This window comes from Micrasema longulum, unplaced genomic scaffold (genome assembly GCF_059751315.1).
Source record: "Micrasema longulum isolate JH-2025_06_02 unplaced genomic scaffold, ASM5975131v1 h1tg000818l, whole genome shotgun sequence".
Taxonomy (NCBI): Eukaryota; Metazoa; Arthropoda; class Insecta; order Trichoptera; family Brachycentridae; genus Micrasema; species Micrasema longulum.
The window spans coordinates 175,466-200,894 of NW_028278010.1; the positions used below are offsets into that span (position 1 = coordinate 175,466).

At 33.9% G+C, this 25,429-nt stretch overlaps 1 protein-coding gene across 2 annotated transcripts; it reads right to left on the reverse strand.

The window, feature by feature from the left end:
- Nucleotides 1–390: 390 nt before the first annotated feature.
- Mtpbeta (mitochondrial trifunctional protein beta subunit) lies at nucleotides 391–23,406 on the reverse strand. Of its 2 annotated transcripts, none has more exons than XM_088230791.1 (12): nucleotides 23,227–23,406; nucleotides 19,189–19,363; nucleotides 17,503–17,690; nucleotides 14,210–14,397; nucleotides 12,151–12,325; nucleotides 7,751–7,881; nucleotides 6,395–6,496; nucleotides 5,995–6,108; nucleotides 5,783–5,857; nucleotides 3,883–3,960; nucleotides 2,037–2,272; nucleotides 391–1,007 (listed from the first exon to the last, which is right to left on the reverse strand). In XM_088230791.1, the coding sequence occupies exons 1-11, from the start codon at nucleotides 23,294–23,296 to the stop codon at nucleotides 2,138–2,140; spliced, it is 1,431 nt and encodes a 476-aa protein (XP_088086917.1). In that variant the 5' UTR covers nucleotides 23,297–23,406; the 3' UTR covers nucleotides 391–1,007; nucleotides 2,037–2,137. The 2 variants fall into 2 exon arrangements, with proteins under 2 accessions (XP_088086917.1, XP_088086916.1); XM_088230790.1 differs by having other exon boundaries at nucleotides 391–1,161; nucleotides 1,780–2,272.
- Between the last annotated feature and the right edge of the window lie 2,023 nt (nucleotides 23,407–25,429).

A 25,429-nucleotide genomic window follows, 5' to 3' on the forward strand; every position in this document is an offset into this window, starting at 1 on the left:
TTCATTTGGGTGTTCACTTTTTTCAACTCATCGGTGGTCGCATACATAATTCCGATATTCTGAATGAATTCGGTCTATTTGTCCCTGATAATTATCTTCGACAAAGGCAACACAGGTTGTTCTACCTACCATGTTGCAAAACCAACCTGCTGATGGTTATGCCGTTAGTTAGGTAGAGCAATCGTATTATTCAATCGTATCGCCTCGGATGTCGATATATTTCATGCCAGTGGGATTTCTCTTAGGAAGGCAATTTCCAAATTGTAATATGTATGTCCATTTTACATGACTTTCTCTTTTCTATTTAATAAATCTGATGTGTACTCTGTAATGTTCTCAATGTAAATAAAAAAATAAACAAATGAAATGAAATAAGATGTAACTAAAAAATCAGATTTAAATAAACATTTATTTTAACAATAAACAGATTTTTAAAAACTATTTACAAAATACTGTTTCCATTCTTTGTGAATAAAAAAACATTTTAAATGAGTAATAAAGTACATATATTATTTATATAAAAATACAAAATAATGTGGTATATTGTATTTAATGAGCTTTGCCTGTATATGGTAATTAAACAAACCACAATTACTGAATAAAAATGACAAGTTGAATCTTTTTTAATGATAAAAATATATATGCATGACTTGTATCATATTATACTTCTTATCAATAAAGAAATAATCGCTATTCTCCTGAACATGCTTAACTAAAAAAACATAAATGAATAACACATTAAACAAAAGAAGTTTTTTTTTTAAATAATCTCTTATGGACGAGTTAATCAGAATTAACTTTTTAAAGTTTTATTAAACAATATTATATGAAGATTTTGACCGATAAAGTATAATTAAATAGACGTGTTACGAGCGCGAATAAAATGGCAGTCAATCTGTGGGATCCCACATTCCGTGTCTTTATTCTCAAAAGGACTTTCGTCATGATCAGACGTGATTTTATCCAGAAGCATTGTGATTATAAAATGCTTTATTAATATACTGGAACTGTGAAAAACAGAACAGATATTTTGTTTCATTCGTAAATACAATCTTATTTATGGGATAAGTAGATAATTAGTTACATTTCTATATATCTATACATATATCATTACCAATCATGATTTAAAAAATATTTTTACTGCGAACAATGAAAGATTTGCTAAATCTATAGAAATAACAGGTCTATTTATTATACGTCAGTGTCAAAAGACAGTTTCTTTAAAAATGATCGCCTCAACAAAAACTAATGAAGTCACAATAGGGTATTAACACAATAATTTATTATTAGCCGATTATAAAATTGATCAAAAAATTGTAAATGTTGAATTTTTGTTTCCGCTTAAACGCGTTCCTTGTTATCGACATGTGCGGTGCTACTCCACCCTATTGCATCGATGAGAAAACTTCAGTCAACCGTTAAAGAAAAGCGGCGGCTGAGGGGAACGATATTGTTATAATGTGACCAAAAATAAAAAGTCTCGCGGCTCTATTTTTATTACTAAGCTAATAAAACATTGCGTTATTTGGCCGCGATTATGAACGGCTATCTTTATCGGTATGTACTGAGACGGTATAAACTAATATCGATATTCATATACGCAAGTGTGTATATTTGTATGAAAATTCAAAGTATCTTCGTCGGTAACCGGTAATTGAACATGTTTAGAAAAAAAAATGTAAATATATTATATTTTTCATGCAGAAAACTTAATTTCACTTTGAAGATAAATTTTAACTTCCCATCAGAATACGTACCCATGATTATCTCTTAAAAGACGAGATATGTAATTTTAAAAAACAAACATTTAACACATATGTATACTTAATAATTTGTAAAAAAAAAGCAAAATGATTTGATTATTTAAAAAAATAAGAGAGATATATCAAGTCTTGTATGCTATGAAGACTCATGAAACATCAAGGGTCCACACAAGAATTATATTAAAATGAGCTTTAAATGGAGACTACGCTATTTCCAAAATTCAGTTTGTAATACCCTATTTTTGTTAATCAACTTGCAATATTTCTTTGTACCTGACGTGTAAGATAGATCTCCCTATTCTCATGTAACAAATGGTCGAGATACGCTGCAAGTTTTGGCTCGGTTCGGGAGACGGGGACTACGGGTGATGATATTACTCCGCATTGGCATCAGGATGCCTCTCCAGCAGCATGCCGACCCCCTGCCCGCCGGCTGCGCACGCCGCAATAATACCAAACTGGCCATCCTCGCGTACAAGACGATTGGCCGTGTGCATCGCGAGCCTCACCTGGATGAAATTATTAAATAATATCAAGTATGAAGAAACATAACTAACCTAACCTAACCTAACCTAAGAAGGTCAACACATAAAAGACTGCTAAAAAATCCCTCTGGAAACGGTGCTGTAACGTCTGTAATGCCTTTTATTGCTTGCCGTATAATTTATTGTCGGGTATCTAAGTAACTTCAAAATCAGCATGATAAAGTGACAAATGATAAACAATACATTAGTTTTTTTTTGTATTACAAACAAAAATCTAATCATGTATTTGACCAGTTTTAATGATTTTTAAAGTACCAAAAGATTTTTGTAGTGATGTTGGTGTTTTATGCAAATCGGGGAATGCCGTTTTTGTGATCGACAACATTTTTAGAAGGTTAGTAATACAGTTTTTTGTATGAAAGCGGTCTGGCTGTTTTTAGCAAAACATAGAATTGACCTTTACTGCACCCGATAACATAAAAATCTAATTTTTTTACATTGTGGACTGGCTGCTTTCTGCATAACTACGTTCAATTGTTACTATAAAACGGTGGCACCTGTCTAGTCATTCTTCCAGGCACCCTGAAGTTGATGAGAGATCTGGGCAATCCCATATTGATTTTAAAATTTTGAATAATTTTGTTTATTTTTAAATTTTTTTTTTTGTTATTAATAAAACATATAATACAAAAATTACATATATACTCCCAGGAGTTATTTGAAACTCATTTGGGATCGTAAATAAGAAAAAACATTTTTTTTGACAATACATATCATACAAATTAATACATCCGAAACAAAAAGAAAACATTATTGTATAAGAAACATAAAACACCATCTTATGTAAACTACATTAATAATTATCAATATCAAAAAGATTTAAGAAATATTTTTTAATTGCGACACTTATGGATTTTTTATTGAGTTCTTCGTGTCTTAGCTCATCAGGCAGTTTATTATATTCGGAATGGCCAATATTTTCCAAGGACCTACTGCCAAACTTTGTTGAGTGAAACTTAGACACATGAAGATTCCTTGAATAACGCGTATTGTAATTATGAATATTATGACCAAATGTGTGTTTTAAATTTGAATGAGCAGAAAGGTTGATGATATTTAAAATAGTATTGGTTATGTCATGCAGTGGCATTACCTTGAAAGGAAGTATCTTTGTTTGTCGGTAGATATCCTTGACATGGGAATCCCGTTTAAGTCCAAGAATATTTCTTAGAGCTCTGTTCTGAAGAACTTGTATTTCCGAGATCTGATTTTTGCTGGCAAAACCCCATATGCATGATAAATAAGATAGGTGGGAATGAATCAAAGCGTAGTTTTAAGTCTATAATTTTTCTTCTATCGCTAAGTTTTAACAAATTTAATGTTTTTAATAAAAAAATCGTAATTTAAAAATGCACGACTAATTCCAAGTATGAAATAAATGTCTTAAGGTACATTTATTTCATACTTGGAATTAGTAATGCATCAATTCTTAATTGTTTTTGGACTTGAAGGCTTAAGAGAGTTAAAATCAATTTTAGTTATGATTTTTACTGTTTTCTGCAACCTTAAACTGCGTAGTGCAATATTGACAAGGGGGGTGTTGTATCACAGTGTTAAAAACAGAAAAACCTTACCCCGGTAGCAGCAAACGGATGCCCAATAGACAGGGAGCCTCCCCAGTTATTCCACTTGCTCATGTCAGGGTTTCCAAGCTGTGGATACATGAAGAAATAATTCATTAAGAATATAGGTGTTTGAAATCACCAACTAACTACGGAGCTGAATAATAGCAATAACATTTGGTAAAATCGTATAGGTATATTTTACTCAGAAATTAATAAATGATTACAACGTAAGTATGCCACAAAACAAATAACAAAATGTCCATCTTAGAGGTTGTATTTTTTAATGCTTTGACCTACTGAATAACCCTTTTCAAGGAATAGGTCGAATTTCATAATAATTAAAGTAAGTCCCCCTTTTTGCATTTTGCAAGGAGTAATAAAAAAAGTGTAAAACTGAGGAAAACATTAAAGTGACGAAATGCAAAAAAAACATACAAAAATTGAATTAGATAAAAATAAAATCAATGTTCTGGTCTATTAGAGTAAAAATACTACCAGGAAAATTGTAATAATTGGGGAAGTTGAATATCTATATGGTGAGAATGAACGGTACGTAGGACGACCAAGATGATCTGATAAATCAAAATCTTTAGCCTAGTCGTGTCAAAAGCAGACAGAACCGAAGGGCATGTTTGGCAAGATGTAGGAATGTGGAAGAAGCTAAGAATGTGTGTCAGAATAGACGTGAGTGGCGGGTTCATCCTCTCTGCCTACTCCTACGAGGAAATAGGGTGATTATTTACCATAATATTTTTTATTCTCAACAGTATTATCACAATTCATAATAAACTTTGATTAAAACGAAAAAAATATTTTTCGTTCAGCCAAGATAAGGGTTAAGAGTCATTAATTTATGATCGTGCAAAAACTGTTTCACAATAATTTATGACAACTTTTTAAATCATCTTCTTTTCACATCTTTGGATGATATTTATATTGCTACTTTTTTAAAACTATCTGCATCGGAATTTATTGATATGAACATGTCAAATGTCACAATTTAGTAAAAAAGTGTACATATGAGGTTTTTGAGAGCCTTACTAAGATTGCATTCGTCTGAAAAATGTATCAAAGTTCAATGTAAAATAGCCTTTAAGAAAATTAAACACTAATGATGAATGGGAGCGAAGTATGGACTTGGAAAAACAGGGGTGAAAGTAGGCTGAATGCTGTTGAAATGCGATCTCTCGGGCGAATGTGTGGTAAAACTATGTCCGATAGATGCACAAATGTTGAGATCAGTACCTTATGTAAGGCTGAGACAAGCATTATCGACAAAATCAAGAAAGGAGCTCTGCGCTGGTTTGGACATGTAGAATGAATGGACAGCGAAAGAACGGCTAAGAATATTTACAATGCGAATGTTGATGAATGCAGAAATAGAGGTAGATCGAGAAAGACATGGCATGACCAAATCCAACAAATACTTGAAGATGGACATGTCAAAAGTCGGAATAATCGGCGCGCGTGCATGAGAAGATGTATGAATGTAGAAGAAGCGAGATCTGTATACAAAGATAGTGATGTGGCGTTCTATCCTCTCTGCCTACCCTTACGGATAAACGGCGTGATGGTTTGTTGTTGTTGTAAACACTTAAACAAAAATGACAATAACACTGCAAGGGAAGCCCCTTGAATTTTGTTTGAAACAATAATTTACCCTTTGTGAGTTATTTATCTGCTTTTATTTTTCAGTTTTGGTTCACACGGTGGCGCATGGTATGTTTTTATGTCAACATAATTTTCGCTTTCTTCAAATGAATTTTGAATTTTTTAAAATGTAAAACTGGGATTGTGAAAAATGTTGAAAAATGTTCGACATAATAATGGGAAAACTAAAAATTGAGGAATGTAAAAACGTGGTTTTACTGTATATTTATTGAACAATAGAATTCATATAACTAATTACCTTTCCTTGCAACCCCAGATATTTCTGAGCGAACCAGTCGGAGTCCATTGCCTTCAGATTGGCCAAAATTTGTCCCTAGAAACAGAAATACCATGTTCCAATATGTATAATGAAACAACAAAAATGCAACCTCAAACAATCTCAAACATACCTTTGGCTTAGTAAAATATTACAGATATAGAATAAATACCCTTATTATTAAACACACTTACAGCAAAAGCCTCGTGTATCTCCCAAGTATCAATGTCTCCCATACTGAGCCCAGACTTCTGCAGTACTTTGGGGATGGCGTAAGCTGGTCCCAGCAGGAGTTGATCCACGGGATCCTGAAACAGAGTTTAGTTTTTTAAGATATTTTATTTATGTTTTGGAAAACTTTTTTTTTATTATAGTCAAAAAGAAATATTTGCATTTGCGTATTTACATTAGAAAATAGGAATGGAGTTTTGATAGAGCGGAGCTCGAACCTCAAATCTCTGTCTGATTTGCGAGTCCGCGACACTAGCCACGGGACCACAACCTAATTCTTGAATTTTTTTTTTTTTCTAAGATTAAAGAAATGGAAGATAAGTCTTTGATATCATAGGCCAAAAGTGTCCTGCGACTGATTACCTGAGACACGTAGACAAAGTCGCGAAGATAAGCCTTGGGCTTGAATCCCAACTCTTTGGCTCTTTTCTCCGACATGATGAGGCAAGCGGAAGCTCCGTCAGTCTGTAAATAATTTGAAATAAATTTTAAAAAAGCACAATTCAAAACGATTTTGATTTATCATGAGATCATTTAGAAATAAATAAATATGTAAAATAAAACGAGAACATGGGACAAGTGTTCCCAAATTGACGGCTGCTTTCAGGAAAAAAATCCCGAATAAGGAAATCGAGTGGAGACAGGTCCTCGTTGAGAATAGAGATGGGCGTTTCGGTTATTTATAAGAAATAGCAGTAACAATTACCGTTTCACAAATTTAACTTATGAAACTGTTTCTAAATAACAGTTTAGAGCAGCGTGGGCAAAAATCTAGTAGCGGCAACTGTAACTGGAGCAGTTTCACAAACATTAATTACGATTAAGATTTTTATTTATTTATTCATACATATAAAGATACGTATGATACTATGAGGCCAAGTTCTATGATTAACTGTTACTTGTAACGAGCCACCTTTTACAAGAACATTGGGGGTGACATTTGCACTGTGGACGTATTTTAACAGAATACAATCTTATATTTAAAAAGTTTAGATTCAACAAATGATCTAATTGAGAATTCAGTATGCCAGTCGATACTAGAGATTGTACTATTTATTGAATCAAGTCTGCTCTATTAAGTAGATATTTAGTTAGCGGTGCGGGCTTTTGGTAAGTCAGTTCAATAAATTGAGCATTAATGAAAAGGGCATTATGGTGTGGGCAAATATATGGTGACGCGAGAGAGAGGCGCAAAAGTTATTTCCTCGATAGCTCAGAGAGCGCATGAACTAATCCAAGATGGTCCAACAAGGTCAGCCAACACACACACACACGTTATTAAGGACGTTTACTGCCACTTAATATACAGTTGAAATCGATTCACCTGTTTTGAAGTGTTCCCCCTCGCTCCACTAGATATTATTTGGGGGAATGATGCGGATGTTAGGTTCTTATTTTTTCGGCTTTGTGTATCAGGATTTTTGGATATTAGATGCGGTGATGATAATAATGCTATTGACACTTTAGCGGTAACTTTATATGATAGCGGTAGGAATATTATTTTTCGTTGTTAGTTTATCGTGCGGATCACAGAAGCGTCTCTGACATTAGAGGGTAGATTATTCCATAATTGAGCAGTTACTACTAAACATACTTCCCAGATACACAAATTCTTCTACCTGATCCAGAACATCTCCGTTCACACTGATCTCGCATTTAGCTATACTTTCATCCCTTCGGTTCGAGTAAGTAAGAGTGGTATTATTAGAATTAGCTCACCAGGAAGGAAGAGTTGGCTGCAGTGACGGTACCGTGGGGCTTGATAAAGGCCGGCTTTAGTTTGGCCAACTGTTCCGGAGAGGCGACTCTGATACCGTTGTCCTTGTCAACCAACTTCTCTTTGCCATCGACTGTTAGAAAAAAAATAACTTTTTGCATTACAGAAAAAAGGATCTTTATTTATTTTTTTTTATTTTATTTATTTATTATTTACATACAATATTACATTTTAGTTATTTTAAGACATTTTTGAAATTATTATTTTTTTTTTTACAGGACTCACCAAGCCAATGAATATGGCTTGTCGGTAAAGATCCTTTACAATTAATCATATGATAGTCCTACATGGTTTTATAATAATAATTACTACTAACTTAGATATAGGGAGCGAAAAAAAAGTACATGTAATTTATGCTTTCAAAAAAAAAATATTTAGAAGATGCAAAAAAAAGCAAAAAATAAGTGAATGATCACGCAATTTTACGATAAAAAATAAATAAATACAGAACCGGAGTACCAAAATTTTAAACATAAGTGTGTACATATTTAATAGGCACAAAGCATTTTATTAAAATCATTATTTATTAACATATCTATATCTATATCCATATCTATATCTATATCTATATCTATATCTATATCTATATCTATATCTATATCTATATCTATATCTATATCTATATCTTTATCTATATCTATATCTATATGTAAGTCTATATCTATATATCATCCTCATCCCTATCCATACAAATTTATACCCGTACATGCACACATACATATCCATACATACATATATACACATATATAAGGTAAGCGTGGGGGATATGACGCACAATTCGGGTTTTCGCAATATCTCAAACGCTAATACCTATTATGACATGATGATTGGTGTTTATGGTACCTAGGACTATTAGGTACACACAGCATAAATTGCAACTAAATCTTACAATGAGAAATACTAAAAATATATAAAATAAAATAAGTTAACTTTTGCGTCATATCCCCGACAGGGGGGGTAATATGACGCACCAGGTGTTGGGGATATGGTATATGGGAAATTACATGTAAACCAAAAATAAAAACTCAAATTTTTAAAAAATTAAAGCTTCAATTTTTAATAAAATTTTATTCATAATATACATACTACACAACTGACACGGTGTTGGGGAATTTTACTGCAAAATTGAAGTGTCCGCGACGAACATTAGGTTTCGGCATGATTTTCTTAATTTGTTCCATTTTGACAATGCTGATGTCTTCGGCTAATGGAAAGATGAATTGTACCTCCCCTTTTTTCATGAAGTTAACTTCTACGCCATCATTATTGATGCTAACGACTACACCCACATAATACAATGGTTTACTTTTTCCTGGAAACTCAACCAACACGTATTCGTCGACGTTAACAGTTTCTACACATTCGAGAAAATCTACCTCATCTAAGCTTTCATCCTTGGAAGATTTTTCATCCCACTCGCCTCCAGATGATGATGGTAATTCTTCTTCCAAAGGGATCTTCTTTTTTGCCGGCTTTCGAGGCTTGAATGTCTTCTGCTGCTTTGCAATTTTGATTGCTCGTTTGGCCTTTTTAGCTTCTATATTTTCAGGCGTTGTCAAAAGCTGAGCATGCTGTTTATTTTTCGCCACGGCAGGAGTAGCACTCTTTGGCACTGGTGACACGATTTCTAAGAGTTTTGTAGGAGTCACTTCTGTGGTTTTATTAGAGTGGGTTTCAGTGGGTTTTTTCTTTGGGGTGTGTGAACCCGAATTGGATGTGCTGGGTTGAGGACCCAAGTCAAAGCCATCACTTTCGTCGTCTTTTTGCATAGAGTTGGACTCCGGGGCTCCTTGTAAGTAGGCGTAATCGGGAATGGATGAGGGGGCGAATGGAAACACACCGCAGGCCCGGAAGCCTGCCGAACCCGTAGACATTGTTGCAGCTTGAGACCAGCCTTTTTGTAGAAGTTGGCCAAAGTGCCTGCGCTCTATCTTCTTTCCAGGATTTGCATTTCCCCATTCTATAGCAGCACTTCGATAATAGGCCTTCAATGGTTTGAAAAACGATCTATCAAGAGGCTGTAAGTAATGCGTCGTATGGCTGGGAAGGCAAAGAAAGTGGACGTCATTTTCCAACGCTTTCTCTAATATGTCAGGCGAGTTAGTGTGTGATCCGTGACCATCAAGTAGTAATAGGCATGGACCAGCTGTCTTCCTTGGGATAAAATGGTTTTCCAGCCAATTCTTGAACAGCTCTTCATTTATGTAGGCTGATTTTCCACCCATTACCACTTCCGATCCGTTAGGCATATTATCGAGCCACACTTGTTGCTTGTAAACGCCTTTGAAGACTACGTAAGGCGGTAAAAAGCTTCCCTCTGCATTACAACAGGCAACAACTGTGACTGTTTCACCTTGTTCTTTTGACTGCCGAACTTGAACTGATTTGCTGCCTTTGGCTGCTATGACTTCTTGCGGAGGGTTGTTCAGCTGTAGACCTGACTCATCTACATTGTAAATATTTGCTGGTTTGTTCAAGAGGTTCAATGAGTCTAACGTTGTTTTTAGCAAAGTGAAATAATTATTCACTTCTTCCTTTATCATGCCATCCGTGCGGGCCATAGACACTCCTTGTGCTTTTCGAATTGCCAATGATGGATTTCGTTTGAGAAATGCGTTAAACCATCCCCTTCCTGCCTTGCGTTTCTCTACGTTGAAATGTGCGCTGGAAGCTCGGCCCATTTGTCCAGCCAGGTTGAAAGCCATTCGGCAGAGTGAATCCCTTGTTGGGGCGTACCCGGCAGCCTGCAGTCTCTTGATATGAACCACTAATTTTTGTTCTGCGTCCAAGCCAAGGACAGGAGGTTGCCCGAGCTTGCCTTTATTGCTGTTCTTTGTTTTGAGACGGAATCGTAGGGTTTTTTCCGGTATCCCATGTTTTTTAGCTGCCCCCCTCACTGAAGAGCCGCCTGCTACATCCTTGAAAGCGGCATGAAGGTTATCTTCAGTCCAGCAGCCCCGTAGGTTCTTAGACTTGTAGCTAGGCATATCTAAAAACAAGTTAGTATTACCACAAATATTATGTGGGGGATATGACGAGCGTCATATCCCCCGCAACCACAATGCGTCATATCCCCAATTTGACGGCATTTTAAGTAAAAAATAGCAAATAGTAAGCGATGAGGGCTATGTAAATATACAAGTCATATTATTGATTTTAAAGACAGCGCGATAACGTAAAATATACGAAACCAATAAAAACATAGAAAGAAAACAAATTAACAAGCTTTAAAATTTATGCGATGAAATTTCACATGTTGTTACCTGCAAAACTGCGCACAAAACAGGCCCTCTTTCCACGACGGTTCACTGCACACTAACTTAGACACGCTTCATCTGGTGGCAATGGTCGGTACTATCATTCCCCAATACCTTTCCGTCACTAGTAGGCCGAGTTTGCGAGATCTCGAAAACGCGTCATATCCCCGACCGCGTTATATCCCCCGCGCTTACCTTACACATACATACATACATGTGAACATACATATACACACATAAACATCCATGAGAATATTACTTAGTTATAAATTCTATTTTATATATATCTATATTTACAAATATTCAATTTTTTTAATATTTAAACTCCTGATCGAATCGATTTGTAAAATCTGTTCCCAAAGACCCAGTTCCATTCTTCCGGTTAAACTGTTGGTTTTTAGAGAATTTCATTACAGTGGAACCCCAAAATTACGTCCCCGCAATTTACATATAATTAACAGAATTATTTAACAGAAATTTATTATTTATTAACATAATATTAAAATTTGCAATAAAAAATAGTTCAAACATTGCTGCATAAATGTTTAAATAAAAAATAAAAATAAAAATTTTTTCACTACCCTCCAATTCTATTTTTGTCGGTCCCTTAAAAGTAATTTAGGGGTTTTACTGTATTTTAATTTTAATTAAATTATTTAAATATTAAAATTATTTTTTGACAGTAAATAATGTGCGGTACGCTGTTCATTTTTAATTCCTAAATATATGGGCCAAATATCAATTTTACATTTTTGACATTTTTTTTTGCACCACAACAGGCCAGGAGGCCTAAATACAGTGGTAAATTACATCACAGAGCACCCAGGCTTGAGAAAAATCACATTTTAATTTTTTTGTATTCTCACCGGGAATCGAACTCCGAACCTTCCGTGCGTGAGTCAAGCGTCTTGACCACTACACCACGGAGGCCGTTAAAGCGGCCCTCCATTCAAAAAGTTTGCCCAGGTCTACAATAGAGAGTTGTTTAAAAGTAAAGTATTGCCAGTGTAAAATAATAATTTACAGTAGTTGAAAACCAAAAATTTAAATGATGAGGCCGGTATAGAGAATAAAAATGTTCTCACCCTTCATCGGAATGAGGTCTGTGAAATAACCGGCGTCGGCCGCCTTCCTGGCGAAGGTGTGTGATCGTAGCGCGTAGGCATCCTGCTCCTCCCGCGAGGCCCCAAAGGCCGCGGCCAGACGGTCTGCCGAGGCTCCCATAGTCTCGTTTGTCGAGAACTCCGCCACTGCTGGTAACTGCTCACGGAAAACAAATATTATTATGCTATAATTTTAAGAATGATGAAGTAAAAGAGCTTAAAGCTGTAAAATATTTTTTAAAAAACATCGGAATAACAATAATAGATTATTTAAAATGGGAATGTCACATATTAAACATAACAAAAAATCCAATTCAATTATCTACTTGATAAAAAAAAAGCCTTCTCATGTATATCACCGAATTTGCTACTAAAAATATACAAAACATATATCAGACCTACTCTCTAACACGGGTTTCAAATATGGAATCACTATTTTGTTAAGGATATAAACTTGTTGGAAAGAGTCCAAAGACGCGCTACAAAGTTGTCGCCGAGCCTAAAACGGCTTCCATATGTGGAGAGACTGGAAACTCTCGGTCTTACAACGCTGCAGGAACGGCGAGAAAGGGGTGGCCTGATAGAGACATACAAGATACTCAACAGTCACTATAGCTGCCCGAATTTGGATCCCATGTTCGAGCTTAAACAAGATGCTCGTCTTCGAGGCCACAGTCTCAGGCTGGAGAAAACGAGATTCAATCTAAATCCACGGAAGCATTTCCTGAGCAATAGGTTTGTTGATGGTTGGAATAAGCTGCCACAAGAGCTGATCTCAATGTGTAGTCTCAATGGGTTCAAAAATGGACTAGATTTGTTTGGGAAAAGTGTACCAACAACTAACTTTCGTGTAAATAGATTTAAGCATATCAGCTTTAAGCTGCTCGCTTAAAATTAATATAATAATGATAATAAAAATGTTTTCCCCCTGTGCTGCAACAAATTTAGATCTAAATAACTTCCTAAGGAGGAAATCCGGCCTGTGTACAAACATTTGGACATACTCAAATCATCGCTGATACATTTAAATTGATTTATAAATTCACAAGGTTTTTTGTCCCTCTTGAACATTTTGGCAAATAGTTAATCCGCAGTTTCGAACTTACATAGACAATATGGTTATATCTCTGAGTAATAATACTCGAACCTATAGAGAAGCTCTATCACTATGTTTCATAGAACGCAAGCGATGTTGGTTAGCAACCAATTGGTGGCCATTTTGTTTTATTTGACAACATAAACACAACGGTTCGATCGGATGCCTTTGTAGCTGTGCTTGGCTTTGTTTGTAAATAACTTGGATATTTACGTTATAATAAATAAAAATCGACTATGGTGAATTGCAGTATGTTTGGTTGCAGCAGTAGGTCAAAGCTGTTAAAGGAGAGTTTTCACAGGTAATTGATTTCAAATATTTTCCCATGATTTACATTGATTTTTGACATTTATTGTCCCGACACGTGTATTATGTTGCTTAAAAAATTTTGTAGTTTCGTAGATGTGACGGACAAACAAACAAACTCAACACAGGATTTTGGTTCCATGGAGTTGGGATTTATGTCTCAATAAATGTGTCATAAGTATATTGTGAATAAAATGAATAAATAAATAACAAAATAAACACCCACATGTATTTTCAGTTTTATAAAATAAATATAGGCGAATTTTAGAAAAATAAATTGGAATAACCCTGCAATAATAAATACACAGGTACATATTTAAAAGTATTTACAACACAAATTAGTATCCATTTGGCAATTCTCGACCTGAGTATGGCCCATTGTTTTGCTGAAAACTGTAGCTAACTTAGTACCCAATAGTCATAGAATGGTTTTCCTACGTTTGGGCTCCTCTATAGCTTGGTGCATTATTACTCTGAGGGTTATATTAATCGCTTAAAGACAAAAGTCAATTTACTCCGCTTCAACCTGTGGAATTATTAATATTAGTTATAGACAGGCAGCCTTTGCCGGTGCGCCTACATTCCAAAAGCATCCAATCGGTAATATTTATCCAAATATCTTCTGGTATTGTCTCTCACCTCGGGCATGAAGAAGTCGGGGCGCAGGGAAGCCAGCAGCTGCAGGCGCTGGAGAGGGGTCTTGGCCTTGTTGGCGCGCAGCAGCAAGGAGCGCATCTTGCGGCTGTGGCGGATGGGAACATCCGACATGAACTCCACCCCGCCCCCCACGATTATGTCGTACGCGCCACACGCGATCATCCCGATACCTGCGCAAATAGGAAAACTAACATATGGAAGGAAACTAGCGTATCATTTCTCCCCCAATACAGAATATAACATTGTCTGAGTGCTGATAAAATGAACATAAACAAAAAAAAATCTATGGATGTGGGAAGAAAGGAATTAAGGACAAACATTGTATTAGGTAATACAAATATTCAACAAGCAAAGGAATTCGTTTATTTGGGCAGCAAAATTACTCAGGATGGTCGATCAAAATCAAAAATAGTCAGCCGGATAGAACAAGCAAGCGGGAGCTTTTAACAACCATATTAAACCATTAGAAACTGTTCAAAAATTTATCTTAAAAATAATGCTTCACAAAAATCGCACTTTTCCCTCTTTCCAATTGTTCCAAGAAGCTAAACTTTTGGAAATAAGATAAATATATTGTTTTCAATGTTTAAAATATATATTTAAGAACCAAAATGTATTTACAAGTAATTCAAATAGATCAAGTCAAAGATGGAATCGTGTGCTAGAAATACCACATTGTAAAACGAGGCTAGCACAGAGACATGCATATTTTATAGCCCCAAAAATTTTTAATTATTTTTTTACTGATAATATTTCATTGATCCCAAACTTTTAAAATAAATAAATAAAAATAAATTTTCCTTCTTTTAAAAAACACGCTCTATCCTGGATTCAAACTAAAGATATGAACTTTTTTTTCTTTTGATATATTTTGTTGCTCTTTAACAATAAGGAATATTTTTTATTTTTTTTCAATTTTTAATTACTACAAAATAAAAAAAAGTACCTAATAATCTTTAACAGAATATTTTCTTTTCTCTTTCTTATATTACACAAAAATATTATACCTGTCTATTTATTATAGGAGCAAAAATTCATAAACATTTCTTGTATACCCACGAACAGGCCATGCCTTTGTGGGATTTTTCATTTACTATTTTTACTGTTAATATGTATTTCATTGCTATGTAATTATCCTCTCTTTTTTTTTAATACTCTTGTTTTACCTCTTATGTATATTGTAAAAAGAAAACAAATCAATCAAGAAATCTAAGATTTCTTAATCTAATAATATAAGAAAACTTATAATTAGAAATCAAACACTGATTTGAGTCTACTGAATACTTTATTTTATTTTTACAAATATAAACATATAAAAATAAAACTTCGTGACAATTGTTTCGCCTTATTAGGGCATTTTCAAACGAATGTGAAGATTATTTGGATTGAATGTCCTTAAAACCGTAAACTGCATTACAGTCATTACATTCAAGTTTGTAAATACCGTTGTTTTTTAAAATATTTATCTTATCTTTTGAGTTTTTTAAACACGCGTTTTTTGTACACGCTTATATGACGCGTAATTAATTAATAGATGAATCATGTTACGATTGCATTGATATATTTTGATAAGAAATTCTTAAAAATAGAAATATTGTATGATAATACATTTATGTTTATATAAATTTTCTCATAATATTTCAATCATGTTTTAAAATTAAAATGAACAGCAACCTGTTATAATATTATTGATATTTTTTTCGACAACAATTATCTAAATTTACAAAACTATAAGGCTTCATTAATTATCTCACAATACATACTTGTATGTCAATAAATACTTACTTTGTTATATTTTCCCCGAAATTCAAATATAAATACCTAAATTCCCCATTACCTATTAAACACTTATCCTCACCCTTAACCATCGGTTTTTCCCTCAATTATGATTAATGTACATGCTATAGTTCATAAGATTATTTTTATTTTCTACTTAAGTACCTTGAATTATATAACTATATAAGGACATTCAATCCAAATAATCTTCACATTCGTTTGAAAATGCCCTAATAAGGCGAAACAATTGTCACGAAGTTTTATTTTTATATGTTTATATTTGTAAAAATAAAATAAAGTATTCAGTAGACTCAAATCAGTGTTTGATTTTTAATTATAAGTTTAAATATGGAGTTCTACAAAATAAACACCAAATCAATCAATAATAATATAAGCTTGGAAACAATTTCATCAATACTCTGGTCTGGAGCATACTATTGTATGGAAATGAAACGGGGCGTATCGGACAGTTAGGACGGGATGAGATGCGGTGCTACGGGCGCATGCTGGTATTAAACAGGGCTGGAGAGTCTAGATGTTTGCTCACTAAAGTTGCGTAACAGCGAGCTAAATGGATAAGCCACCGTAAATTACGGTATTTTACCACGCCTTTTGGTTAAATTATGTAATTTTACATCCATAGTTGTAAATGACAGGTGAAATTCTGTGGTGCAATAGCAAAAAAAGTGATAACACATAAGACATAAGTAAAACTAAAGGTAAAAATATTTGTTTATCAACCTCCTTAATTAAATGTTGCTTTTTAACATTTAAATCATATTTAAGTTTTTTATTCTAAAATTAAAGAAATGTGTTTTTTTGTTTTTTCAATGTTTTTTTCTACAGTACTTGAAGTTCTTTTGTTAAGTGACTTGAAAACGTTATTTTATAATTTTCTTCACCATGTTATATTATGTATGTGGATGAATGTGTATGTGCGTGTGAGTGGGTGAGCATGTGCGTGTGTATATGTGTGTAATTACACATGCTCATTTGCATGCCTATGTATATGCACTTATTTATAAAAAAATGTTTTATATACCTTCATTTGTTTTTTTGAAATATGTGTATTTGTGCTTAAATTATTAATATTGTAATCCCACAGCAAGTACACGAGGTTGCTTCTTTTTTGGTGTGGTATTTCGTTTCGTTTTTTTTGTTTCTGTACTTTTGCTTTGTTATGTATTTCTTTTTGTTAACATGTTCTAACTTAATATTATATTAAATTTTAAAAAATCCAAACATTTAGGGGAAAAATCACTGTATGTATTTTATGCGAATTCAAATTTTATTTTCGTATTTTTAAATTTAAGTACATGAATTAATTTAAACACGTTTTTTTTCAAATTCAATACATTTTCTTTGCTCCCTTGAAAAATACACCAAGAGGATTTTGCTGTATGAGTTACATAATTACAATGGAATTCTATCACGAATTGTCAATAAATAACATAAATCGAATTACATGCAAAATATTTCTAACATGTAGTTGATATTACCTGTTGTAATAGCCTGGTTAGAGCTTATGCACGCCATGGTGACTGTGTGGGCGGGAGTCTTGTCACTGAAGCCAGCTGTCAGGGCCGCTTCGCGGGCTACGTTGGTCGTCTTCACCTCTTGTATGACCGTCCCATACACGATATATTCCACCAAATTCTTGTCCAGCCCCGTCTTCTGTAGCAGACCTCTGCAAAAAATGTATATTACTACAGTACAATTTTTTCATGAACTGGCACCTGACTTTTAAACAGTCATAAAGTTTGTCCTTGTCCGACGGATGAAAAATACAGTTCTGTTTGTGAAATAGACTTGGAATCCTGGAAGTGTTTTCACTCGGTGGCTCAGATAAAAATCCTGAAAAGGAAATCAAGTGGAGATCAGTCCGCCGCCTCGTTGTGTAGTGGTTGACGCGTTAGCCTACTATTCTTGAGGTCCTGGGTTCAATTTTTTGTAGGGTAGACGTGAAATATTGATTTAAAAGCTCTTTTAAACTGCAATGTTTCATTGTTCCTGAACTGACAGCGGAAGCGTAGGACTGATCACCTTACTTTCAGGTAACAGATGATCGAACTACGCTGCATTTGGTTTACCAATGCAGTGCCCTATGCACCACTGAGTGCGGAAAGGGGAATGATAATGATATTTCGATGTTTTGTCAAAGCTCTGTCATTTTTTGTTTTGTCTCTTATATATATATAAATTTGACTTTATATAAAATGCATCCAGTTCACCTTTATAAATGGACAATGGTCACACACTGTGGAAGAGAAGACTCAACACCCCGAGCCATGTGGACGTGGTTAGTGAAACTATTGCAGGTAGTAATATAATCAAATTTCAAACAAAGAAAAGTATTTTTGAGAAGGGAATATAGTATGTCTTTGTCTGGTTTAAGTGGCTACATTACCCACAGAAATACATGAAACATAAATCAGTTGTGTTTCTTCATGTCTGTAAATATATTATAGACGCGTGAGGGTGTGTGTGAGTGGCCGCTATAACGGTTTGAGGACGGACATGTGAGTGTATATTATTCGAAGGCAGTTTCAAAGTATTGCTTGTAAAAATATATTACGCGATAACTCAATCAGTTTTGGAATATGGGATAATTGGATGGGGATGTGCAAATGACTCACTGATCAAGCAAATAATAATTGCACAAAAAGCGAGTCCCAATCAGAACTAGCTCCCTCGGTATATTTAAAAATCTGAATGTAAAATCTATAAAACAACTGTTTGTAAAAGCTTTGTTAATATACGCACGTAAACATTATTCTCTACCTTCCGTTACAAATACAAGAGTTACTAGATACTCCACCCTGATGCTGCAAAAAAAATAATTAGGTTAATTACGTTTTTTTTTTTGTTGTTATTATGTTAACTTTGTTAAATAGCTAATCTTAGGCATGTTTCACATTTTGTAAAATGTTTCCCTCGGCACGCGACACCCCAGTGAGGGAACATTATTCTGTATAAAAAAAGAATATAAACAATGTAAAAGTATAAATATTGATGCACAAGTGTCAAAAAGATATAAAATATGAGTGTCCTATCAAGCATAAAAAAGAGCTAGGGAAGAAAAGTGAAAAGATAAAATAAACGCCATAGATATACTTGATAAACAAGGCAGACAAAGGCTGTATTCCACCCCCCTAATAATTTAACAAAAAATATATAAAACTCACAGTAGAGCGTGCCTCGCGAGGTCGTGAGGCATGAGCTTGCTATAGTCGGTAAAGGAGAGAAGAAAAGGTGTACGGACTCCATCTACCAGAACTACATTTTTGCCCGTTTTGTCTGCAACACTCTTCTTCTGCTTTGCTTGAAGGGCAGACCCCACAGACAAACTACGGGTCGTGGCTGGAAAATAAAAACATCGCAAATTAAACTATTATCATTTCATTTATTTATTCATACAAATATACATATTACAAAAACATAATTCCTAACTCTATGAGGCCAAGAGCCCTGTGTTGAGTTAGGATACAACATAATGGAAAGTAGAAGCATGTATATTATTAAAGAATACTAAAAATCAAATTATTACAGAAACATATATTTTTATTTATTGCATTCTATCACTTCTTCACAATATTTTAAATAATCCCACTTCTCCCGTTTATCTGAGAGAGCTCTTTCAACCTCTATCACATCACGGGCTATCTCTTCGTTCTAGTAATGAGAGAACCCTTTTAATACCACTTCATCGCTCTAATTTTCTTGCCTCCTGTTTCACAGTAGTAGCTGCTCGTTTGTGGAATAATCTACCCACTAATATTAGAGACGCCCCCTTCTTTATTTACATTTAAGTCAAGATTGAAATATCACTATCTAAATGTTTAAGTTGTTCTTTTATTCTTTTTCTTTCCTTCCCATCCCCTCTCCTCTCTTCCATAGTATAGTGTTAATTTTTTATATTTTCAATTTTTTTAATCTTTGTTTTTAATTTTGTAAAAATCGTAAGATTCAATATGTCCATATACTTGTAATTTTCTCAAACTGAACGGTTTGGGTAGGTAGGAAGAAATTGCCTTAAGGCAATATGCCCGCCCTTATATGTATATACAGTGGTGCCTCGCATAACGAACGCCTCGCACAGCGAACGCTGCACACAACGAACTTCCTTTTCGTTCATTTCACGATTCATACAACGAACTTCGCTTCACACAACGAACTTCGCTTCACACAACGAAGTCGCCCACTTCACACGATCACTGCCGATTTATTGCATCCTTCCGCGCAGGCAGTCGTTAGTCACTGAGCAGTACGCTTAACTTACGCACGTGTCGCAGCAATCGTTGAAGAGGATGTAGAGGAGCTTATTGAGGAACACAAAGAAGAGCTGACAACTGAAGAGCTCCAAACACTTCTGGCCCAACAACAGGACAATGCTCAAAGGGAAGCGTCATCTGATAACGAGGAGCAACAATCAAACAATCAACCAATTCCAACTGCTGACATCAAGAACATCCTGGTCAAATGGAAAGCAGTTCAGGAGTTTACCAATGCCCACTATCCGGATTCCGCTGAAGCAAACAGGATCAACGACCTGTACTCCGATACTCTTGTCCGTTATTTCCGGCAGATGTTGAAGAAAAGAGAGAAACAAACGACTTTGGACAGGTTTTTCACTGCACCATCGGCCAAAAAGCGGAAAATGGATGAAGATGTGCAAGATTCGATTATTTCTTAAAATTAAAAAATGTGTGTTTTTTTCATTATGTTTTTAGATGTATCTAAATAAAAATAATAACAAAAAAATTATCTTTTTTTTATGTCATCTTACCATATTTTATGCTACAGAACGAATTATTTTTTTTAACATGTATTGTTATGGGAAAACGCGTTTCACATAACGAACTTTTCGCATAACGAACTTGCTCCTGGAACGAATTAAGTTCGTTGTGTGAGGCACCACTGTATATCGTATCAGTATATAAAATGCTAAATAAATAAATACTTAAATAAATATCTGGACAACACGCTTGGTAATATATAAATCTGTGCAATGTCTCGCAACAATCTCCTGCAAAGGTCTCTTCCCTTGGGCGAAATCTAAACTTGTACACTTCTCTTGAAAATGTCTTTCTTTTTGGAAAATCTAATATGTTCATCAAGGACATTGAACACTCTCGGGGTCACAAAAGATTTTTTTTTCAAGCAAAAGCCGTATGCGTTTTTGGTATGAAATAATTGAAATTACGGGAAAACATCGTAAGAGCATTCTGCTGGGATCTTTTCTTGTAACCGCATGACCAGAAATAAGTCTATGACTCTTCTTAAAAAAATTGTCTAATGTCCAGTACTTTCATAAATTGAAACAGTGCCTCAGATGGGGGGGGACATCGAAGCATCACTCTTAGTATTATTTTTTGTACTTTTATTAGGGGGTTCATGATAGACGCCGTGCAACCTCCCCAGCCCACCATACCATTGGTTGCCACTGACTGGAAATGAGCAAAATACACAGTTCTAAGAGTGCCAATGTCCAGAATGTTCCTATGTTAGCAGAATACATGATACAGCTTTCTTAATCTGGAAACCGGTGATTTCTTTTTTGAATTTCGGTGCCTAAATAAAACACCGCTTATTTGAAATTACAAGCTGGTGTAAATTTTTTTTCAATTTTTATACTGTATTATCAGTTTTGTATTTCGAAAATAACTCCGCGAGTGACGTCAGAGGTTCTTTTCCGGTTATTCTCAATCAGTTCTTTGCATTGGTCCATCAACGGCAAGCAAACCGGAAGTCTTCCATAACTCTCATGTCATAGGTTGATTTATATGAACCAGTGACGTCATTCAAAGTAGTTCGTTTTTATTAAAATGTTTTTATAATCTTTTTTGTACATTTTCAGGAAACTTTGGAGTATAATTAAATGTTCCATTTTGTACCGCACGCAAGAAAACATTTATTGTATCCGAATTCCTTTAGGGCTGAAGTTCCTCATTGGATTAACCATTAAATTAAGCCAATGTTTTGAAAGAAAACGCAAAATTTACTTTATGGTTTTTAATTTATTTATAATTTACATACAATATTACATTTTAGTTATTTTAAAACATTTAAATTTTTTTTTTTTTTTACAGGACTCACCAAGCCAATACATATGGCTTGTCGGTAAAGATCCTTTACAATTAATCATATGATAGTCCTACATGGTTGTATAATAATAATTACTACTAACTTAAATATAGGGAGCGAAAAAAAGTACATGAAAAAAAATATTTAGAAGATGTAAAAAAAAAGCAAAAAATAAGTGAATGATAACACAATTTTAAGATAAAAAATAAATAAATACAGAACCGGAGCACAAAAATTTTAAACAGAAGTGTGTACATATTTAATAGGCACAAAACATTTTATGAAAAACATTATTTTTTTAACATATCCATATCTATATCTAAGTCTATATCTATATATCATCCTCATCCATAACACCACCATCCATCCACCCTCAGGGTCACATTTTTATTGCTATTAAAATAATACAGCGTATTGGAATCCCATTAAAAATTGTCCAGCAAAGTAAATTACTTTGACCAAGAAACTTGTTTGCTTGTTATTATAACATCTCCTTTATTTTTTATTTCCCGATAACGATCCGAATATTTGGCAATCCGGATGACTGGAGTTCTGATAAACGAAGTTCTAGTGCATTTTATTTGAGTTATTTTTTACATCATGTAACATAGATTAAGGTGAAGTAAACGTAGATAGCTTAGAAATGACTAAAATTTATTTTATTTATTAAAAATAAATATTTGCGTTCTTATGATTAACCCAAATATTTCATTTTGAGGGCCATTTTCAACGAGTTGTAAATAACTCACTATTAGAAAATGGAATCAAGTTGGGGTAGCGTGGAATTTGAACGACGGATCTTTGGTCCGTGAGTCCGAGACACTAGCCACGGGACCACAACCCGATCTAAAAATTATAATTATTCAAATATTACAGATGTTTAATGTAATCAGTCAAAAATTATTGTGTGTTCCTCAAAACTACGAGTTACATCCGCAAATAAAAAAGTATATTTCAATCTTTAATGACGACTTCAACATTCACTAAATGTCGTGTGTTAATTTTATTTTGTTCGATCGAGTTACATCAAAACGAAATTGGACTTGGAACTCTGGATGCACTTAAACGGCAAGTTTAATTATGTAAAAATGAGATTTCAATCCAGCCACGTAATGTAGGTGTTTGTTTTATTCACTCACCATAGTTTATCGACGCTGGATTCACACCAAGAGGAACTCGTAAAAGATTTTTTGCAATAAAAGACGCCATTGTAAAATAATGTTTGATTTACTGCTGTTTACTGAAAAAATAATCGGCACCAAAAAACAATCGGATACCGAATGGAAATTGGACTTTGAACTTTCTTGCTAATCGAGCCCGATCTGTCAAACAAGCACCTCTATTCACTAATCGATAAACTACTTTACCGATAATTATTTTTACAGATGACCGGGCAAAAATCAATATTTTATTAAGATAAAAAAAAAAACAAATAGAATTTTTAAATCATACTATATTAAGATGTAAGGTTTTTATTATATCATGGATATTATCCAAAAACTTCCCCAGTGTAATAACCTAAAATCCTTAAAAAATAGTTGTTTAATATTAGTGAATAGGGTCTCTTTTTCCTGTCAAATTAATGTTACCATAACAATCTGTCCCTGGCGAGATAAATTAATATAAAAATAACCTACCCGTTTATCGATGACAGAAAAATAAACTTTCGTTTTTGTTGATTATATAAATACCTTATATTTGTTGAACAATAATTAACATTGAAATACTTTAAAAACACAACAGTCAAGAAATGTTTGTTTTTAGCCTCCATAGGTAGGGCCACATTACCGCTATAGGTACACTTGGCCCCAAACCTCAAAAAAAAAAAAATTATGTAAAAATTTTGAAAATTTACAGGATTTTCTTTTAAAGTATTTTATGAAGCGCATTTTTGGTATAGCTTTAATTTTAATCGGTTAAAGACGTATAGCAAACCTGGCCGCCAGGGGCCTCAAGATTTCAGGTGGCCCAAGCTCAACAGGTCCTCAGTTGAAATCTGCTTATCAGAAAAGCGGAAATGCAGTATTTAGTCATAAATATTAATTTGCTCAAGGGCCCCAACCTCAAGAAGGCCCTGGCTTTAACTATTAAACCCATAAAAAATATTAAGAGCATAAATGTACATTTGTGTTTAAATCACTACTAAAAATTTCATTTTCAAAGGCGCAATTTTCTTTATTGCCCAAGACGTTAAAACACCTAGTTCTACTTCTGGGCCTGGGTTCACCATGCCTCTATGCCTGCTTGTATATTTTATCATGTCAAAGTATTTATGTAAATATGTATGCAAAAAGTTTGTTTTTTGCTCAGTGAATAGAAGGGGGCCCATGACTTCTAGGGGCCCTGGATCTCTTAATACGACCTTGCCCATAGGTGAAAAAATGTGAACATGAATGATGTACTTACGAAGTATTTTAATTTATATCTTAAATGAAAATTTAAGTAATTATTGTGATCGGAATACATCTGGTTCATATCCCAACAGATGAATACAGCACTGGTTCATATCCCGACATTGGCTGATTACAATGGAACTGCATCAAGAATTATTGTTAATAAATATTATAAGTTGGTATTGTAAGTTGATATTATAATGTTTGGCGAATTTTAAACTAAAACTAAATGCAGCAAGCACGGAATATCTCGTATCTATTGTTTTCTTTATTGCCAGGAAATCTCTTAAAGTAGGGATTGTTTGGCGCCAGTTGTGAGTCATTTAGCGTTATTCAGGGTGGACCTTGAGGAGGCGAATTATCATTATACCCTGGAATCCTAAATTGATAGAATATCTGACTGGCCTAGATCTGGACCTCTAAATATTTTTAATTTTTCTGATTTTCATGTTTTACGCTAAATAATAATCCCATATCTGTAGGGATGTAAAGGACGAAAATCCGAAAATGAGTTTTAGATGCCATTATACTCACCTTTGTTTCTCTATTGATCAGTAGAATAAAAAAAAAACAACATTAAATAATAACTAACTTATTGTTTTCATTAATAGTTCTTTTTTTTTATTTGTAAAACATAAATGTTGTTTATTTTATAAATTATTAGGAATTCCTACATTTATGCATATGTTGACTTTAAAATTATTTAATATAAAAAAAAACAATAAGCCTAGTAACATTAAGGAATCAAAAAATAATAATGTGTTACAAAATAATAGTGAAAAGCAATAAATGTATTTATTTTGTAAAATAATACACTGGAACCTCGTTTTACACGGTTTTTAAATAATGAAGAACAAAAACAAAATAACTAAAATAAAATTAACATTAGTTCGACAATGTTTAATTATAATATAATTATACTTTCCATTTTTAGAATTTCCTACAAAGC